The sequence below is a fragment of the Pagrus major genome, chromosome 4, assembly GCF_040436345.1.
Source record: "Pagrus major chromosome 4, Pma_NU_1.0".
NCBI lineage: Eukaryota > Metazoa > Chordata > Actinopteri > Spariformes > Sparidae > Pagrus > Pagrus major.
The window spans coordinates 13,383,305-13,402,502 of record NC_133218.1 but is presented as its reverse complement, the minus strand read 5'-3'; the positions used below and the strand labels follow the sequence as shown (position 1 = coordinate 13,402,502).

General features: G+C 40.6%; 1 protein-coding gene across 1 annotated transcript; it reads right to left on the bottom strand.

Moving 5' to 3' along the window:
• Positions 1-319: 319 nt before the first annotated feature.
• Positions 320-18,287, bottom strand: LOC140994833 (tryptophan 5-hydroxylase 1-like). The gene is made up of 11 exons (XM_073464644.1): positions 18,192-18,287; positions 12,380-12,535; positions 12,049-12,232; positions 11,704-11,804; positions 8,825-8,892; positions 7,368-7,564; positions 7,000-7,135; positions 6,703-6,829; positions 2,389-2,484; positions 1,905-2,038; positions 320-482 (listed from the first exon to the last, which is right to left on the bottom strand). Exons 1-11 carry the CDS (start codon positions 18,285-18,287, stop codon positions 320-322), a joined length of 1,458 nt encoding a protein of 485 aa, XP_073320745.1.
• Positions 18,288-19,198: the final 911 nt, after the last annotated feature.

The window sequence follows — 19,198 nt, the reverse complement described above, 5'->3', positions numbered from 1 at the left end:
CTTTTCTTCTTTTCTTCTTCATTTTGTTGCAAATTAAACTAGTGACAACTAAAGGTAGCCACTGCATGACCTGTAAGTCGCCCCTTCTTAATAAAGTTTTGTGACACGTAAATTATTTTTGCTTTGAATCTTATGTTGTAACCGAGTACTTGGGCTGCATTTATGTCATATGGGATGGATGGTAGAACTGGGAAAGATTCCCATGTTTAAGACTTGTGAGCGTTTACGTCATTGGATAACTCAAGATGGTTTTCTAATTGCACAGTTGGTTGTGTGAGTGTTAAGAATGCAGTAACTTGCATTAACGGGCCTTAGACTCTCAGACGCTGAGTCGGTTCAGTGCATCCTCTACAATGTCCAGCTCATGCCGGATGTCTTTCACCATACTGTTGATGCTGTCGGTGTCCTTCAGGACGTCCACACCCTGGGTGTAAGGGTTGTAGTGTACTGTGAATGGACGCCGAATACTCTTGGCAAACTCCCTGTAAACACAGCACATTTATAGCCATAAATATATCATCGTAAACAAAAACACTGTGATCTCCTTGGGCAAAACATTATTACAACTAAGCTAAGGTCCAGATGCTTGGGATGCTTATTGTCACAGCATGGAGACTACTTTTGCTATAATGCTGTTGGTAAAGAAATAGTTTGCCTGGAGAATGCACTTATTCACTTTGTTTCCAGGAGTAAGATGAGAGGATCGACCACTCTCCTGTCTACGCTGAGTACAGAGCAAGAGTAGGCAGGTGATTAGCTGAGCCTAGCAGCTAGCCTGGAACAACCCAAAGTTCAAAACAATGCCTGGAAACACTTCTAAGGCTCACTTTTAAATCCATAACCAGCAATGTAAAAAGGACAATTAGTGGCTTTATGGGAGTTACATTGTGTCACTGTCTCTTCACGAAAAAAACAGCCGGCTACAGAATTTTGGAATGAGCCAGACTAGCTGTTTCTGCCCTGAATAGACAGCACCACTCACCAGCTAACCAGCTGCCTGTCATCAGAGCAAATGATCACCAGTATGTCTCAGATAATCAATAAACCAAGAACAACATGGCCTTCGCGAACAAGTGCAAGGTTGACCAGGAGAGCCGTTAGTTCTAATCTGACTGGACTGATCAGTTAGGTTTGATTTTACCGGACCATACCAACACTAAGCCGACATGCTTAATCTGAATGCAGACAGTAGCTGTTAGCAAAGCAAGCTAAAGCGGCACGTCAACACTATTCATGCTGCCAGTTGTAATGCCAACTACCCTACAAAATGACACAAAAATATGTTATATATGTTATATATGTTAATATCAAGCAGTCCATTTCTACTATAAATAAATCAATGTCAGCACAAGAGAGCACAACAGCTGCATCATTGCACGTTTCATGGACCCTTGCTAAAGCTAACAAGCCATTTCCTGATGCTGGCTGATTAAAAAGTGTGCAATCGATATATATAAAAATAAATTAAAATAATAAAAATTACAACAACAACAATAAGAATAATGATAATAATAATAATAATAATAATAATGATAATAATATCAGCAACAGCAGCATCTGTACATTAAACAAGTTTCACTGATCCAATGAAAAAGCCTTGACTCGGCATGCTTGATATAATTTGGCCCTTGGGGAAACTAACTGGGGACCCTGCTCTGTACCTTATGCATGGAAAGTGATATTGATCCTTTCATCCACCTCTTAGAAGGAAAGTGAATAATACTCAAAATGTTGAACTATTGCTTTAGATTGCCCTGATGATTATTGGTCATGTGATAATATTACTACAGTGCTGGGAAATAAAACTTGTTCAGATTAGTTGCTAACCGAAACAAAGATGGTGTAAAAGCATTCAGAGAATACAATTATAGCTACATGTGTTTACTCATTGGAACTCCACTGACCTCATTTTGTTCTTGGCTTCCTCAAAACTCTCGGACACAAAGTAAACTTCTTGGAAAGTAGTTATCAAGCACTCCTGGTTACAGGTCACCATGGGGTCAAATTGGAGGATATGAGGCTTGCCAGACAAAGCGTGCTAATAGAAGACAAACACGTAATATGGTCAGATTTACATTTTAGTCACTAGACACATTAACATATTGAGAGAATGCCCTCCTTCATCTGGTTGGGCAAGTAACATGGTTTTGACTAAGTGCATGTGAATGCTATAACTGGGTCACAGTAACCTGGAAGAGCACACACGCAGAATAAGAAGAAGAAGTGGTGATGAAAGATAACAGCTGTTATAACTCAGCCAGTACTGGTTCATTCATTTAAGTCAAGATCACAAGTATGTATAGATACTTTGCTTTATTTATATTCAACAGGTATGTGGAACAAAGGATCTACAGTGTAGATAGAGGTATACAGCAGCTCCTGTGTCACCTTGAGTTCACTGATGGAGGAGAGGAGTCCAGCTCCATAGGCCCTGAGCCTGCCATCCTGCTTACACAGGCCAAACTCCACTGTGAAGAAATAGCACTGGAACAAAACAGGTTGTAACTTAATTAATCCCATTCATACACAGCATGGGAATACACAGCATGGGAATACAAGTCACAGATGTCATGACAGAACGTGTGTGTGTTTGCACGTATGGTAGGGATGTATCACTATATATATTGGACTAATTTGTGTGCTTGTCTGCTTTTAATGTATTCTTACTAGTTTCAATACTATCACTGTTTTTTGTATTCTGCTGTTTTAGGGGTGGTTTATGGAAACACAACTAATCATAAATGCAAAGCACTTTCCTGTGCAGTGCTGACGACAGATATCCAAAACCTTAAACGGTAAATTCAGTATTACACATCCCTATTTAAAAACTCTGCTTTGAGGATGCAGGATGATGCCTGTAGGATTATCAACCCTGTTTTCATGTGCATGTGACTGGGCGACTTCCCAGCCAGCCCGGTTTCTTCAGGACGTCCTCTTGAGAGTCACACACCAGGACATTGTCTCCAGGACATCTAAAGAACCCAAACTCCAAATGGCAATACGGTTTAGTGCAGGATAGAGCTCCCACCTATCTGATAAACTGTCATCAAGTCCACCTCTTCAGACGTGGCCCAGAGTAACAAAGGATCTCAAGGTGCTGTGGCACATCACATTCAGGCAGAGATGTCAAGGATTCAAGAGAGGTCTCCAAGTCCTTTCAAATGAGTTTAAGGAGCCATTGAGGGAAAATCTAAGCTTTTCAAGTCTAATGGACAATAACAGCTCTTTCACCCACCTGTTGTGAGAAGGAGGTTGAGCATGTTTCCAATTAAGAAGTATGAGTCGCCTGGCCAACAGGGTGGTAAAGGCCATAACAGTCTGCATGACTTTAGTGGTTATAGGGTGCAAGGGGGTACCAAATAAGGCCAAGAAAGGTTCAGGAGTGATAGTAGTATTGTATGCTATGCTAATGGTTTTGAAAATTTCGGACCAGAATGTGGCAAGCGTGGGACAGAACCAGAACATATGAGAATGGTCGGCTGGAGATTGTTTGCACCTATTACATAAGTCAGTTACATTGGGGTAAATACGAGAAGCCTCAAATTAGTGTAGTGAACCTTGTGCACAACTTTACACTGGAGAAGGCTGTGCCTCGCACATATTGAAGAGGAGTGAACCAACCGTAAGACTTGTTGCCAATAATCATCAGGTAGCGTAGTTCCGAGCTCTTGCTCCCAAGAATCTTTAGGGCCGGACGCTGGGCTATCAATAGTAGAATTGATGAGACTATAAATGCTAGAAATTAGCTGACTTTTTTCAGGATCAAGAGCCAGTAAAGAGTCTACCAGAGTTTCCGGGGGACGACTGGGGAATTTGGGGTTCTGATTCCGAATAAAATGTCTTATCTGAAAAAAGCCAAATAGGTAGGAGTTAGGTAGGTCGAATTTCTTTGAGAGCTCAGAAAAGGACATAAAAATCCCTTGGTTATAAAGGTCCTTTAATTTACTTATCCCTTTGTTAAACCAGGTCCGAAAGGTTAAATCAGAGCAAGAGGGTAAAAACAGGTGGTTGTTTACAGTGGGGGAGAGGGCCGAGGCCCTATGAAGGCCTAGATTTTTCCTAATTTGAATCCAGATTCTAACAGAGTTAATTACCACTGGGTTTGAGGTAAAGTTAGAGGCAGTCAAAGGGAGCTGAGAACAAACCAGGGAGTGAAGAGAGAGTTTAGAGGATGCAAGTTCCATATCCACCCATGCAGGGCACATGTCATCTGCTGTGTTTTTAATCCAGTATAAGAGTTTATGAATATTACAGGACCAGTAATAATGTAAGAAATTGGGCAATGCTAAGCCACCGAGAGCTTTGGGGAGCTGTAACATTGATCTCCTGATGCGAGGGGGTTTTTTGCCCCAGAGAAAAGAACTTATTAATTGATCAAGTGATCTAAAAGATGACTTCTTAATAAGGATGGGGATATGCGAAAAACTTGGGTAAAACAACCATTTTAACCAAATTAACTCGACCTACTAGGGATAATGGGAGACAAACCCACCTATCAAAGTCTAATTTACATCTCTCAAAAAGAGGAGAGAAATTTTTGGAGAAAAGTCGATTAATTGAATTAGTGATAAACACCCCCAAATATTTAAAACCGTCTGTAGTATATTTGAAAGGGAAAAAGGTCTGGGGTATATTTTTGGCCGGTGAGTTGATGGGAAGAAGTTCGCTCTTCTGGAGGTTCAGTTTATAGCCTGAATATAGTCCAAATTTGTCGAGAATGCTGAGAACCACAGGGAGAGAGGCGGCCGGGTTTGACATGTATAAAAGGAGATCGTCAGCATACAACGATAATTTGTGAACTTTCCCTGCTCGGGCGATGCCCTCAAACCCCGCCTCCTGACGCAGCCAGATAGCTAATGGTTCAATAGCTAGGGCAAATAGGAGGGGGGAGAGAGGGCAGCCTTGTCTAGTTCCACGATAAAGGGGAAATGGGGCAGACTGGAGTCCATTTGTGTGGACTGAGGCGACTGGGCTAACATAAAGCAACTTGGTCCAAGATATAAAATCTGAATTGAAACCAAATTTCTGCAAAACAAAAAAAAAGATAGCTCCACTCCACCCTGTCGAAGGCCTTCTCCGCATCTAGTGAGATAATCACCTCAGGAGAGCATGAACTAGGAGAGTTAATGATATTTAAGAGCCTCCTCGTGTTATGAAATGAGTGCCTTCCCAGCATGAATCCTGTTTGATCAGTTGATATTATACTTGATAGGAACCGCTGTAGGCGCTGGGCTAGGATCTTTGACAGGATTTTTAGGTCAACATTTAACAGGGAAATGGGCCTATAGCTGCCACAAAGAAGAGGATCTTTTTCACTCTTAAGCAGAAGAGAGATCGAGGCCTCCAACAGGGTGGGGGGCAGGCGACCCTCAGCAAAGGACTCATTGTACATTCTTTGAAGGGCTGGTGCGGTGGTGGCAGAAGAAAGCTTAAAAAACTCAACAGTAAACCCATCAGGGCCTGGAGTTTTTCCATTCTGAAGTGACATAATTGCCTCCTGTACCTCCTCTATAGCAATCGGACTGGCCAACTCTCTACACAGATCCTTGTTTATTTTAGGGAAAACAATCCTATCAAGAGGGTTATCTCCATCCCAAATATCTGAGGGGCACTGCGAGGAGTAGAGGTCAGAGTAAAAAGTACAAAATATCTTATTATTCTCTGTAAGATCTGAGGTAACCTCCCCGGTCGCGGATTTGATCCTGGGGATCAATCTGGTTAGAGTAGCTGCACGCGCCTGATGTGCTAGTAGCCTACCCGCCTTATCCCCAGTCTCAAAAAAACATTGTTTAGCCAACAAAAACTGCTTCTGTGTTTTACTTGTGGATAGCAAATCAAATTTGGACTGTAGCTGAAGGCGTTCTTTATAGAGAGCCGGGGTAGGGGTTAAAGCGTACAAATTGTCAACTCTAAGTATCTCCTTATTGACTGTCTCTGACTCTGCCTTTTCTTCTTCCTTAAGGTTGAATAGAATAGAATAGAATAGAATAGATATACTTTATTGATCCCAAGCTGGGAAATTAAAGTGTAGCAGCAGCATTACACACAGAGATGAATGACAACACAGTGAAATAAAAAGAACAACCTAGACATATTAACATAGCAATATAAAATGTAATATAACAAATGTATATATACAAAAAATATGTATAAAAATGTATAAATGAGCAGTGTTGATGTTTACACAAGCAGTATTAATTGTAGTGCAAAATAAAATATAAGGTGCAGTGAACAGATGAGGTGCAGAACAGTGTAAAAACATATAAAGTGCGTAGAGACTGTATGTTATGACCAGAGTTTTAGCTGTTACTGTATGTTATGACCAGAGTTTTAGCTGTGTTTGAGACATATGATATTATTTGCCTGCGTGTAAATGCCTTAAAAGCTGCGTCTCGAGGTCTCTGTAGCACTTTTCTGTGACTACAGCAACATACAGGTGACTTCTTACTTCTCTCACTTCCCACAACAAACCAGTTACACTCTGTCACATTGAACCATTACCCAAAAGGCCACCTTTCTTAAAGGGGAGCCTTGTTCCCGTCACACAAGTGTCAGACGCCATTACATTATCATAGCAACTGATCCTTGAACCAGGACATAGATGAAATGTAATGACAAAAAACATATCCACCTTTTTAGTTTCTATGGTAGTGTGTGTGTGTGTGTGTGTGTGTGTGTGTGTGTTTGTGTGTATTTTCTCACTGTGGCCAGTTTCTGTACAGCATCATCTGAAGCTCCAAGCGATGCCAAACCAATCTCTTGGGAGAACTGGGCGAAACTGGGCTCAGCAAGCAGAGGAACGTGACCCAGTAGCTCATGGCATGTGTCTCTGCACACACACACACACACACACACACACACACACACACACACACACACACACACACACACACACACACACAGTTGTGAAAAGGTGAGCACAACTATTGTTTCAATAAAAGACTGACAATCAAACAAACAGTATGACAGTGGAAGTCATGAGTGAAGGTGTGTACTCACGGTTCAGGTGTGTACAAAGGCTCGGAGCTGTGGCGGACATACTGAGTGCAGTGGAATACTCTGAAGGCCAGGCCTGCTAGGAAGTCTCTGGGGGAGAGATACCCTGCTACTGGCCGAATGATAAAGCCTGAGTGCTCTAGACACACACACACACACACACACACACACACACACACACACACACACACACACACACACAGATTTTGTGGTGCTGACATTCTTGCCATCCTCGTCCTTGTCATTAGATAAACCGCTGCTGGGGCCACTTCTGCGTTAGCTTAAGCACTCAATCATGGCACCTGCAGTTTGTATCACGTTATTTGCTGAGACTTAGAATTAGCCAAACTGGCTTATGTTACAACAGTTACCCTTGAGGAAGTGTGAGACGTCCTCCAGCTGGGGGATGTTGTCTTCGCTGTAGTTACAGTATTTGGTCAGCAGAGGGAGGTTCCTCAGATACTCCTTGCAGGCATGACTGGGGTACAGCTTGTTGAGCTCCCTGTACACCACGCCCCAGGTACGCACCTCCTCTGCTGTAAAGTCTATGCGATGTATAGGATCGCCACTGACCAACAAAAAGAGTAAGTTGGTTTACTGACAGCAATATAACATTTTATACAATATAAAATACAACTGTCACAAATCAAACACAAATATGGGAGAAACAATATAGTAAGTATATATCTCAGTAAGAATTTAAAATCACCACATCTGTATTTTTCCTCAATAATCTTCTACAATCTTTCTGAACACAAAAAAACACAATTTGTTGTTTGTGTAGTTCATTTAAATGCAGGTGGCACTGACATACACACATCATTCAAACAGAACTAAAATTCACAGCTCTATAATCTGTATTTTCTCTTACTAGAACTCGTACTTATTCATCTGCTGAGATAGATAATAACTCTTTATTACTCTTTAAGTCATTGTTCTGATAGGTCTCTTCTTGTTAATCATAAAGTTGTGTGAAGTGTGAAAACTAATTGTGTCACAACTTTCGTTTCCTATAATTGATGACAGTAATTTATAATAAAACACGTCTAAAACATATCTTCATACTTTAAACGTAGTTTACAGACAGGGCACATTTTAACCATGGAGACTGCTGTCTCATTTCCTGCTCATCAGAGTCGTAGCTTTTATCTACTTTTAAATTCATATTTAAACTGTCTGCTGTCATCAGCCCGACCCATCCCACTCGTTATGAAGGAGACTACGTGATAATTGTATTAGTTTAACATACTTCTGTTACATGTAGGAGGAAACATCCATAAAAAAGTCATTTATCTATAACAGTCACCATAATTAAATCAGCTTATCTTAATATCACATACAACTGCTGTCATTAGGCCTTCAGTGTACAGCAGGTTCAGTGTTGGCAGAACCGTGTTCAGGGGCACTACAGACTCTCTCCTTCAAGTCAGTTTAATTTAAAAAGCATCAATTCACAACAAAAGTTATCTCATGACACTTTTCAGTTGGAGTATTTAATTAATTAATTAAATTAGGGAACAGTCAAGAGTCTTTCAGTCTCGAGTGTTTGATGATTCGGAAATTAAATTGACGTGACTTGATGTAGAGAGAAGATGCATCAGTCTGTTGGAGTTTGTTGGAACGATAGAAAAGCTCATCGTCTCACAACAGTGTTGCATCACATACAGCGTTGTTCCACCTTCTCTCCTCACAAGAGTGTTTTTAATGTGAAATGTTGTGTCTTCTGAAATGTCAGATTTTGTGAGATGTTTTTTGTGAAACAGGAGTTTGTTTTCTGAAACTTTTCTAGAATGTTGTTGTGTTTTGACCCTCAGACAATGGGACTTACTGTTTGTAGCTCATAGCCAAATCAGCAAAATATTTTCTTCTTTTACGATATATGTTGTCTTTAAATCCCTGCAAAAACAGTACAATCACAGTATCAGATTACATTGTCACAGATCCTCATTATAAAAGTGAAGAAAAGACATCTGGGCTTTTAGACAATAAACAAAAGAGATACAGTTGATGGCAAAAATATTGCCACCCTTGCACATTCAAAGAAAAACTCACAGTTGTCTGTAGTTGAACTGTAATTGAAATTGTAGTATATTATTAGACTTGTGGAGTATCTGCCTTCAAACTTCTTTATTTCACTTCTAATAGTACATTAACTTAACCTAACCTGTTTTTGATCCAGAACTTAACATATCCCTTTAATAATATAATATATGATAAGACATTAAAATTATTGAGACCATCCATCCATCGTGTTCCTCTTATCTGGGGTTGCATCGTGGTAGCAGCAGGCTCAGTAGGGTGTTCCAGAGATGTCCTACTGCCCAGCAACGCTTTCCAGCTCCTACTGGTAAACCTTCTCCAAGCCCACAGAACACATGTGGACTGGATGGGCAACCAGGACCGGATCCACATCGTTCCTCCTGAATCTGAGGTTCTGAATCTGAGGTTCTGAATCTGAGCCAAAATGTCTGGTGGGAAATATGCCAAATATATCTTATGTTTGTAATATTATGCATATGACTACTATTGGTAAGATGGTGTATATTTTGATTTGGTTCATTCAGTTATATTCTGTTATTCTTTCTTTATAGCAACCACAGGACGATATGCCTCCCTGGTACTGCATGGCTACTGTAACCTCTGTTACTGCTGCACTGTGAGGAAGAAGAACTAAACAGCCACTCAACCAGCTCTCTGCTCTTTATTCCATATTCTGGAGGATTTGGCCATAAGTTGTGTTCTGGCCGACACATCTGGGTGAACCTAGTGACCAACCACGAACTAGTGTTCAGGCTGAGACTATTTCTGTTATCTCCATTACAATATTAATTACTGGCCTATTAAATAAACTAATATTGTGTGACCTGTATGATATTTTGCCAAGACATCTTAAATATAAACTTGTATTATGTGAAAGTTTGCTTTTACCGCAGCTGTTCAGACATTGTGAGATTGTTATCCTGCCCATCACACACTGCACCCGACGCTATTCTCTGAAGAAACAACACTGAGCGGACCCCTAGTGGACAGCAGGGGCAGCTCAATGGTGTTTCTTCGGGCTGGGCCCAGCTGGCCAGGTGCTCCCTGGTGGGCTCCCCTCCCAGGTCTGGCTCCAGGGGAGGGCCCCGGTGTCCCCATGCCGGGCGAGGTACTCTGTCCCTGTTGCTGTGATTCATCAGGTCTTCAAATTGCTCTTTGTCTTCTCCCTCCCCTGAGACCAGTTTGCCTTAGGGGACCCTGCCAGGAGCGATTGGGTTTTTACACTCTAGATTAAATATCTGTTGCACAGCTTTTGGAGAAAATAACTGCTATCAAGTTCTTGCTAGAGACATCAGTGAGGTTCCTACCCCTCTCTGCTGGCAGTTTGGCCCACTATTCTTTTGTAAACTCCTCCAGTTCTCACAGATTTAAAGGGTGCAGTTTTCAGATCTCTTCACAGGGATCAAATAGGATTTAGATGTGGACTCATTGCTGGCCACTTTGAAACACACAAATTTAGTTTTTAACCATTTCTAGCTGCTTTTTAATGTGTGTTTTGGGCTGTTGTCTTGCTGGAGGACCCATGACCTTTAGAGACCGTTGTGACACTGCTTGGAACAGTACACTCCAAATTACCTTGATTATCTCCCTATTTCATTTGATGATGCCAGGCACAGATTCAAGGTAGACGGATCAGAGGCAGCAAAGCAACACCAGAACATCAGTGAATCTACTCCATGTTGGACTGTTGCTATAATGTTATTTTCTTTGAAGGCTTAATTTTTTTTATCTGCAAACATTGAGTTGATACAATTTACCAAAGAATTCTCATTTGCTCTGCCCACAGGACATTCTCCCAGAAGGTGTGTTTTGGCAAAGGCTTGCTTGTGTGTCTCTCCCTCTCAGTCCCACTGAGTCTCCAACCATAAAACCCTTGGAAAAACCCACTGAGTTGGCAACAGATGTGTGAGTTGAAAATGTTGTACCTCGTGTTTGAAGGTCAGCTTCAATCAGTTTGCAGTTGTCTGAGGTCCTTCTCTCCTTTCTGCTTTGTACAGTACTGTGGGCCTTCTTCTTGATAACATTGCACACGATTGACAGAGGAACATCAAGATTTTCATGCTTGGTTATGATCTCCTCTCTTACCTCCTCAGTCAATTCTCTGAATGAGTGATTAATAGATTGCAGGCACCACAGGTGAGTTCAATGAGAATCACCTGCTTGAAATCAAATTATTTCCTGCAACTTCTGACAAGTTGTCATTAATATTATCCATTAGACATTTTTTGATTGCCGTGTGGAATAAGTTAGGATCCAATATTTTTTTTCAATTTGTTTTGTTCCTCTGCGACCCAAATAAATACCTATGTAATGATACCATACACTTCTAAGTGCTGTATCATAGGCAACTGGACTTGTTTCAGTTTCTTGGAGACGTTTCACCTCTCATCCAAGAGGCTTCTTCAATATTGTATGCCATGCAATATTTGTATGTATGTCATATATACAAATACAGCGTATCAATATACAATATTTTCTGTGTTATTGTGTTTTATAAATATAATATAATATAATATATATATATATATATATATATATATATATATATATATATATATATATATATATATATATATATATATATATATATGTATATATATATTATAAAAAATGCAAGGGTGCCAATATTTGCAGCCACTCTGTAACAGCTGTGTCTGTCCTACTCACCGGATGATCTGCATCTAATTCACAGCCATACATCAAAACCCTGTTCACACACAAATCCAAATCAGAGATCTTCTTAGGGAACCAGGGCACATTCACCAGATCTGAAATACAATTCAGGTTCAATTCAGTTCATTAAAAAAAAAAATGAAGTTCTGCTTTTGCACAAAATCACAATTTAACAGTTAGAAAACAGCATTGTGAATTAGATTTGAACCATATATGCTATTAATGTTGGTGCTTGTAGACGGGCCTAGATGATAGTATTTACTGCTACATCTTTATTTACATGAATAAAGAAATTCTATTATCATACATCAGGTAAGTCCAAAGGAAAGTATGGCCTACCATCATCAGGTAGAGTGGAGATGTCAGATGGAGTAATCTCAACAATATCGGCATGTATCCTTAGTAGCTGAGTCAGCTCCTTGAGCTGTGCATGGTCAGAGTCACAATCCACAAAGATCTCAAAGTCTGAATCCCTTCGTTTGGACTTGCGAGACTCAATATGAATGAGGTTGACATGTTTTTCCTGCACATACATAACATACAAGATGAACAAAACATGTGAAAGAGCTTCCACAATCAAAAGCATAAGGAGAAGATAATGCCCCCCCATTTCAGCAGTTTGGTTATAGATGACTAAACATGCTTTTAAAACTTTAAATGAAACACCCACCTGGAAAAGCTTAAGTGCCTTGACAAGACCACCCACTTCATTTTTCAGTGAGAATATGATTGTTGCAACACTTCTTCTAGAGCTGCTGGGCCTTCCAGTGGAGACACTGCTGTTGTCCTGGTTCTCATCAATTGTATTGAATGTCACCTTATTCAAACAACAATCATACATTTAGTATGTATCAATGATTTCCTGTGGCCTGAAATAAATCAACAAACATGTCCTAAACACTGATTGACTAACAGACACACTAAGCAGCAAGATAAAGGTGCTACAGACGCACGCTGGCTAGGCCCAGACACACGAAACCGACATCATAGAACGAGCGGACAAATGCTGAGCGTTGCTTCATCTCATGTCTCCTGTGTGTCAGCCAGAAAGCTGCACTTGAACACACTGCAAATAATACAGCCAGGGACAACTAGCTCATACATTCTGCAGCTGCATGAGAGGAAATACCTCCATACCACCGGGGGGCGGTAGATTGAATCCCTCATTCGAAAAGGGAAACTGGAACTGTGGATCTACAAACCACTGTTATGATAAAGCAGCATATCTTTCACACCACTCACTAACATAGTCACTTCTAATCAACGTTTCTGATGAAATGTTGCAAATGGCACTGGCACAAAATAAGGAGAAAACTCACTGGATGGATGAAATCATGTGGGACATATACATGTACTTCAGAGAGAGTCAGTCAGAAGGACTGAGAGCTAAACACACAAAAACTTTTCAAAATGTATTTCTCTCTTGTCTCCTGCACAGACGTAAGGGTCCATCTCAGGAGTTGCTTGTCTCAACGAGGCACGGTAAGACCGCAGACAAGGTCTGACTAGTGCCTACAGTGCGGGACACACTGCACAGACCACAGACACTCACTGGCAGCACAGAGACATTGTGTGTGAGGGCCCTTAAACCTGCATTGCTACTTGAAGCAGCAGCAACACTGAGATGGTTTTATGTAGCTCTTCTTTGTGGTTTGTCCCTCTAAGAGAAAAATGTTGCAAAACTGTGGTCACAAGCTAGTCGCCTGTCTGGTGTTTGGTGCTGGGTAGGTAGTGTACAGAGAGCTGTTCACTTAATACAGTTGCCTGTTAGAGCTGGAATAGACCCTTCATAGAGCTGAGAGGAGCCGCTGAGATCATGATGGTTCTGTGTGGTTTGTCTATGACTCCTTTCACATACACATCTTCATTTGATCCTTGTTAAAATTCTGGCCATATCTTAAATATTATTCCTTTAATGTACAATTCTATAACAGCTGAACAATTTTGTAATTCAGAGTAGTATTACTGTTTGAAAACTTAAATTGAATAGTAGCGTACTTGGACTGTGAGTGACGGAGATGCCTGTGGAGGTAGACTTTGTGTTGAAACTGTTGTTTGTTTGCCAATAACTTTTAATATATACCAGGCATGGCGTCATAGGTGGGCCTTCTGGGCCTCAGCCCACACACTTATACAACTGGCCCACCCTAAATGACCAGGAGAACATATGTACATACCTGCCAACACTCCCAATCGTCGCAGGAGTCTCACTATTTTTAACCCTTACTCCCAGTGCTCCTGATTCTTAGTCTCTCCCGCTAATCTCCCAATTTCATAGAGATACAAATCGATTGAGAGTGTCTCAGCTTCTGTGTGGGATATCTGCTGGGTATGCGGCAACCCAACCCAAAGAGGCAGAGATGAACGTGCACAAACGACCCTGCCTGTGCAGCCCTCCCCTCTGCTCAGTTTGCTACTGAGAATGGATGAAACGTCCCAAGAAGAAGAAATAAGCTTTCAAATTCCACTCAGCTCGGTGCAAGACTTTCTCCTTTATTAACATTTGCCCCTGTCACACTTGCTCGTCCTCCACGTGGCAGCCTTTAGTCCTGAATCAGTATTCTTCCTCATCTTCTTTTTGAGAGGTCTCACACACTTTTTTTTATGATATAAACTTTAGATGTTGACTTTTAATCCCTTTTCTCTAGAGACTAGAAGGACTTAGAAAACAATGTAGGCTAGTCAAGACGGGAGGTAGAGAGGATTTTGCCTTAAAAGCCTTTTCAGACCGTTTCTATTGAGACGACTTATGAACTGTCAGTGAAGTGCGCTGCTCTCTCGCTTGTTAAAAGTGAATCTAGCTCATCCAGCAGCTGATCACTCTCTTTCTCTTTCTGCGATCAACTTAAAAACATGATTATCCAGTCAGATCAGGTCTACACAATATGCAGCGAAAGATCATTGTAATAGTTGGGATGTTTCATTTTCAAATGATGTGAGCAATATACTCCCGTGTGCCGCTTGTTATAAATATAAACTCTCACTGGTAAATAAAAAGTTATCTCAGCACTGAACATGTTTTAGAAAGAGAGTTTAATAGTGTCATTATCACACAGATGTGTGGAAGTGACCCTCCACAGCACAATAACATCTCTATTTGAGCAAGACTGGAAACTGTCCAAAGAAGGAAAACATTATTATCACATGTAGCCTATAAATGAGGCCCAGACAAAATTAGCGTTCACCCCCCAAAATTGAAATCCTATAGTGTTTCCCACAGGATGTTCACATGTGGCGGCAGGGGGAGGACGACCTGGTAATGATACTCAAAAATCAACTATCTTTCTATGTAAAAGCTTTAAGAGTTTGCCTACATCAACATTACATACTGTTGTTTTAATTGTCCTCCTTAATGCATGCACACTGGCTTGCCTCGCCTTTCTTTTCTCTCTCCTTTCTGTTTCCAGCAGCGTTTTCCATTTTGCTTCATCAGCAGTAAGTTTTATAAAGACAAACACACCTTGCCTTTAGGATTTTTTCACACCTGATTCTGTTGGACTTACAGCAGGCGAGCCACGTGTGGAGGAAGCTTGTTGCTAATTACATGGCCGATCAAGACCAACATGCACCGAACCAACGACCAGGTGCACTTACAGTAAGTAGGCCTACATTAAAGGTGCACTGTGTAGTTTTGGCAAAGAAATTCAAACTTTCCTTCACTGAATAAACAAGCTGTTCTCAGAGGAAACACTATTTGAAGCTAGAAAGGTGGCAGGGTCCACCACATATAAACAAAGTAAAACAGTATAAATTGTAGTGTCCTAAAAGGTCAGTTAGTTTATTCAGTCATGAAAATGAAGAGAGTTTGTTTATTTAGTTTGTTTTGGCATAAAAAATAAAAAAAATCAGTCATTCTCTTCTGATTCAAAACTACATAGTGCACCTTTAAACAGGAGCGGTCACGTCACAGTCAGTGATGTAACACCAGAGGCTCCCTCTCTCTGCTCAGCATGTGTGATTGACAGTAGATGGGAGGGGAGGAGCGAGGGCAGACTGTCCACTAGTTAATCACTCGCAGATGCCATCGTTCTCTCAGATCGATTTTAAAACATCCTGTTATACAAAGCTGAAATGAGTCGCCAAATATACCTGAGTGGATGTAGGTGTACGTAGGTGGCCCGCCTAGGTAAAGTCTGTACTTTTTGTCTCTGTTTGTTTGTTTATATTGTATATATTATAGTCACTGTTTGTTTATTGTTTATTGTCTTCAATGTATGCACCTTATTCACATAGACAAATTCCTCGTTGGTGTAAAATCCTTCTTGGCAATAAATCTGTTTCTGATTCTGACAATGTAATACGAATTTCTTGTGAATTTAAAGCACAGATCCTGAACCAGCGTTTCCCAATCGCTATGCAAACAGCCACCTGTGTCCGCTTGTCCTTCTTGGTATCTTCCATCACTTCCCCTTTTACTGATCCCCTTAACATTTTAGAAGCATTTTTGTTACATTCTTAGAAAATCTCCTGATATCCTGACAGATATCAAAAAATCTCATTCTCTGACAAAAAATGGCTTTGGAGGGAGGCCTATTAGGAGGAAGTGTGACTTATTGTTTGTATACTTTATAGTTTTCTCTCGCTGTTTTCTCCAACGTTACCAACTCCAACTTTAAGTTCACATGTAGATTCAACATTATATTTGCTTTGAATCTGCAGTGTGGAAATTGTCTCCGCCTTGTGGCAGTTAGCAGAATTACAAAAAAAAGGTTGATGCATATTTCATAATGTGTACCTACAGATGAACTCACTCCCATCCCCTCAACTCATTGCACTCTTTAAAGGGTATTAATGAAACTCACAGTTAATAAGGGCACAAAGGTGAGCACAGGAGCTGCAAGAATAAACACAACAGTCTTTATCTGCTCCCATCTGAGCATGTCGAGACACAGTGGATTCACTTATTTTTGATGGAAATGTGATAGAAATGTCTTAACAATGACAAACAAGTGTGTGTGTGTGCTTACTTGCAGACTGCTCCTTTAACTTCACAAGCTCCAGGATGTGTACATTTTATGATGCACTGCACGATTATCAACGAGGGACAGCAACAGTACAGACTGAACAATAGATCAATACCTGCTGTCTCTGACCCGACTTTAAATTTTGCTCTGTTTTATTTCAGCTTTACTGATTATTTTGGAGGTCAGACTGTTGACTCAGGCATTATCATGGTGCTTTGTGAACGTGGCTACTCCCAGTCTGGGGAGGTGTTGGACTAATGTTGTAATATTGATAGATGGTCAAGACAAACTGTGTGAACGTTAAGCATAGTTCAAAGTCAACTGCTTTCTTGATTATTGTTAATCTCTGCTGTGTAGCATAATTAAAGTTGCTTAATTTTCTTCCTCAACAGACATTTCCAAATCAAGAGCTGATGGACCAGTCCAGCCACACCTGAAACTCTTTCCCAGGACACTCCTGGGCAACAGGCGAAGCAACTTCCAAGCCTCGTGGTACATTTCACACTCATGGCTAGAACACCCTGTGTACTGTTACACGAAAAAGTGAAGTTGACTTTTTCAGTGCTCGCTCAGAGGGCAGGTCACAGGGTCTTTGAAACAGACCTCAAATGTAAAAGTTGAGACCACTTCCACTTATGTCAATGGAAACGATGTATCTGTTGTCAGGGCTACTGTGATCACGCTCAAATGTTTTTGAAGCTTTTTGAGATGTGACATTTATTCTGAAACATGTTGATTATGATGTATTGGTTACATACTGTATGGTGTAATCAGACTAAAAAAATAAAAACTCATTTTAACTATGCATCTGTCTGTGTCTCTGTGTCCTTGATGATACAGTGATAGAGAATGAGCTCATAGTGCTGCTGAGCTGAACGTCTGCTCTCAGATCAGTAGTAATACTCTAACTGCCAGGATTTCTAGGAAGGACAGCTCAGCTGCAGAGTACCTGTCCATCTGTCTCTGGTGAATAACTGTTGTGTTCAAATAATAAACTTACTACAGCGGTATGAACCCAAAATAAGAGCAGATTGCTGTGATGTAATTTCAATAAATGGATCAAAATGATACATAAATAACTACATTATGATGTTTTAAAAAGTATCACTTTAGGTCCTCAGCTGCAGTAAACTACATGGTGTGTAAATGTACCTGCAAATGTTGGTGGGGTCCTTACTCTTCATTACCACTAACAACATGCTGTCCGCCCAGGAAATTCAGGCTACTGTGCAAGTTTATTAACTGTGTCTGTCGCTCATACACCGACATGCCCCGCCAGCCGGCTCAGATAAAAAGGAGCATTTCTGATACTTTTCTGCCTTTTACAATACTATTAACAACATATAAAAATAGGTTGACCTTACTTTTACTACAAAAAGAATGACTACATATGAATTCAGTTGGACAGGCTATATCAAGTTAACATCTACTTAAAACTGCTGCTACAAAATGTGCATTCTCCTCACAGGTGAGGCTTTTCACATAACACTGAACACAAGCATCATGAGTGCGACTTACTTCATTGTTGAGCTGCTTCTCCTCATAAGCAGAGTTTACTGAGTCGAAAGACCTTCCTCTGCATGGCCCCTGTTCGTTGGATTTCTTGGCATACATGCCTCGATCAGTAGTAGAAATGTAATGAGCTATATAATTATTGCTCAGTGAAGTTGCTTGTTCTTCACTAGCTACCGCTAAGTTTGAAACTAGTTGAAATTAAGCCAGTCTCTCTCAGCAGTTGAGGACTTAAGATCGCCTACAGTACAAGTTTCCATGTGCACTGTCACCCAGAGCTAAATGCTGTGGTATTTATGAAGCTGTAGTGGAAGGGAGGGTGCATGGTGAGAGGGAGAAGCCATTTCTTGCAGCAGGAGGGAGATTAGGAAGGGTCACAATTAACATCACGTGGCCTGACATGCACACCACAGAACGAGCTGTAATATAACTGACTCACAACCAGCCATGGAGTACTTATTCAGTTATCTGTCAGTATATTAAGAATATAGAATATAGGCTTTACATGTTTAAAGGCCGCTTCTTTTCCAAATTATGAGCTTCAGAGGAAATAAAACAGACACAAATAGGGTAAAAAAAACCTCCAGCAACAATTCATGAACATAAAACATAAAACCAACCATTCAAGGAAGGTAAAAAAAAAAGTAACAGTATTAAGAAACTGTGATAACAGAAAGTATCACAATGAAATTCATCTTTGAGTTGTTGCAAAGTGGTTACCAACTTCAGTGTGAATAAAAGGGGACACCAAAAATCACTGAGGAGCTCTCATAGGAACGAACATTGCTCCGCCTCAGACGCTGTATCCAGAGTTCCCTTGTTAGATCCATGCCATGTAGATACCGGTGCAGATATGTGCCGATGATGCATCATTTTCTTTAAAAAAAAAAAAAGTATATATATACTTTATAAGCTTTAAAGATGTTTTCACCTTTACCAAACCATAGAGGGGAAAAAGACAAAAAACAACAAAAACTAAAAAGATGTAGGTTACCCCAGAATTCAGACAAAAC

Excerpts from the sequence above, each read along its gene's own strand:
- LOC140994833 (XM_073464644.1), bottom strand. The coding sequence starts at position 18,287 with ATGTATGCCAAGAAATCCAACGAACAGGGGCCATGCAGAGGAAGGTCT. Across the intron at positions 12,536-18,191 it reads AGAAGCAGCTCAACAATGAA|TTGAATAAGGTGACATTCAA; the intron begins GTAAGTCGCACT and ends TATGATTGTTGT. Across the intron at positions 7,136-7,367 it reads CGTCTCACACTTCCTCAAGG|AGCACTCAGGCTTTATCATT; the intron begins GTAACTGTTGTA and ends GTGTGTGTCTAG.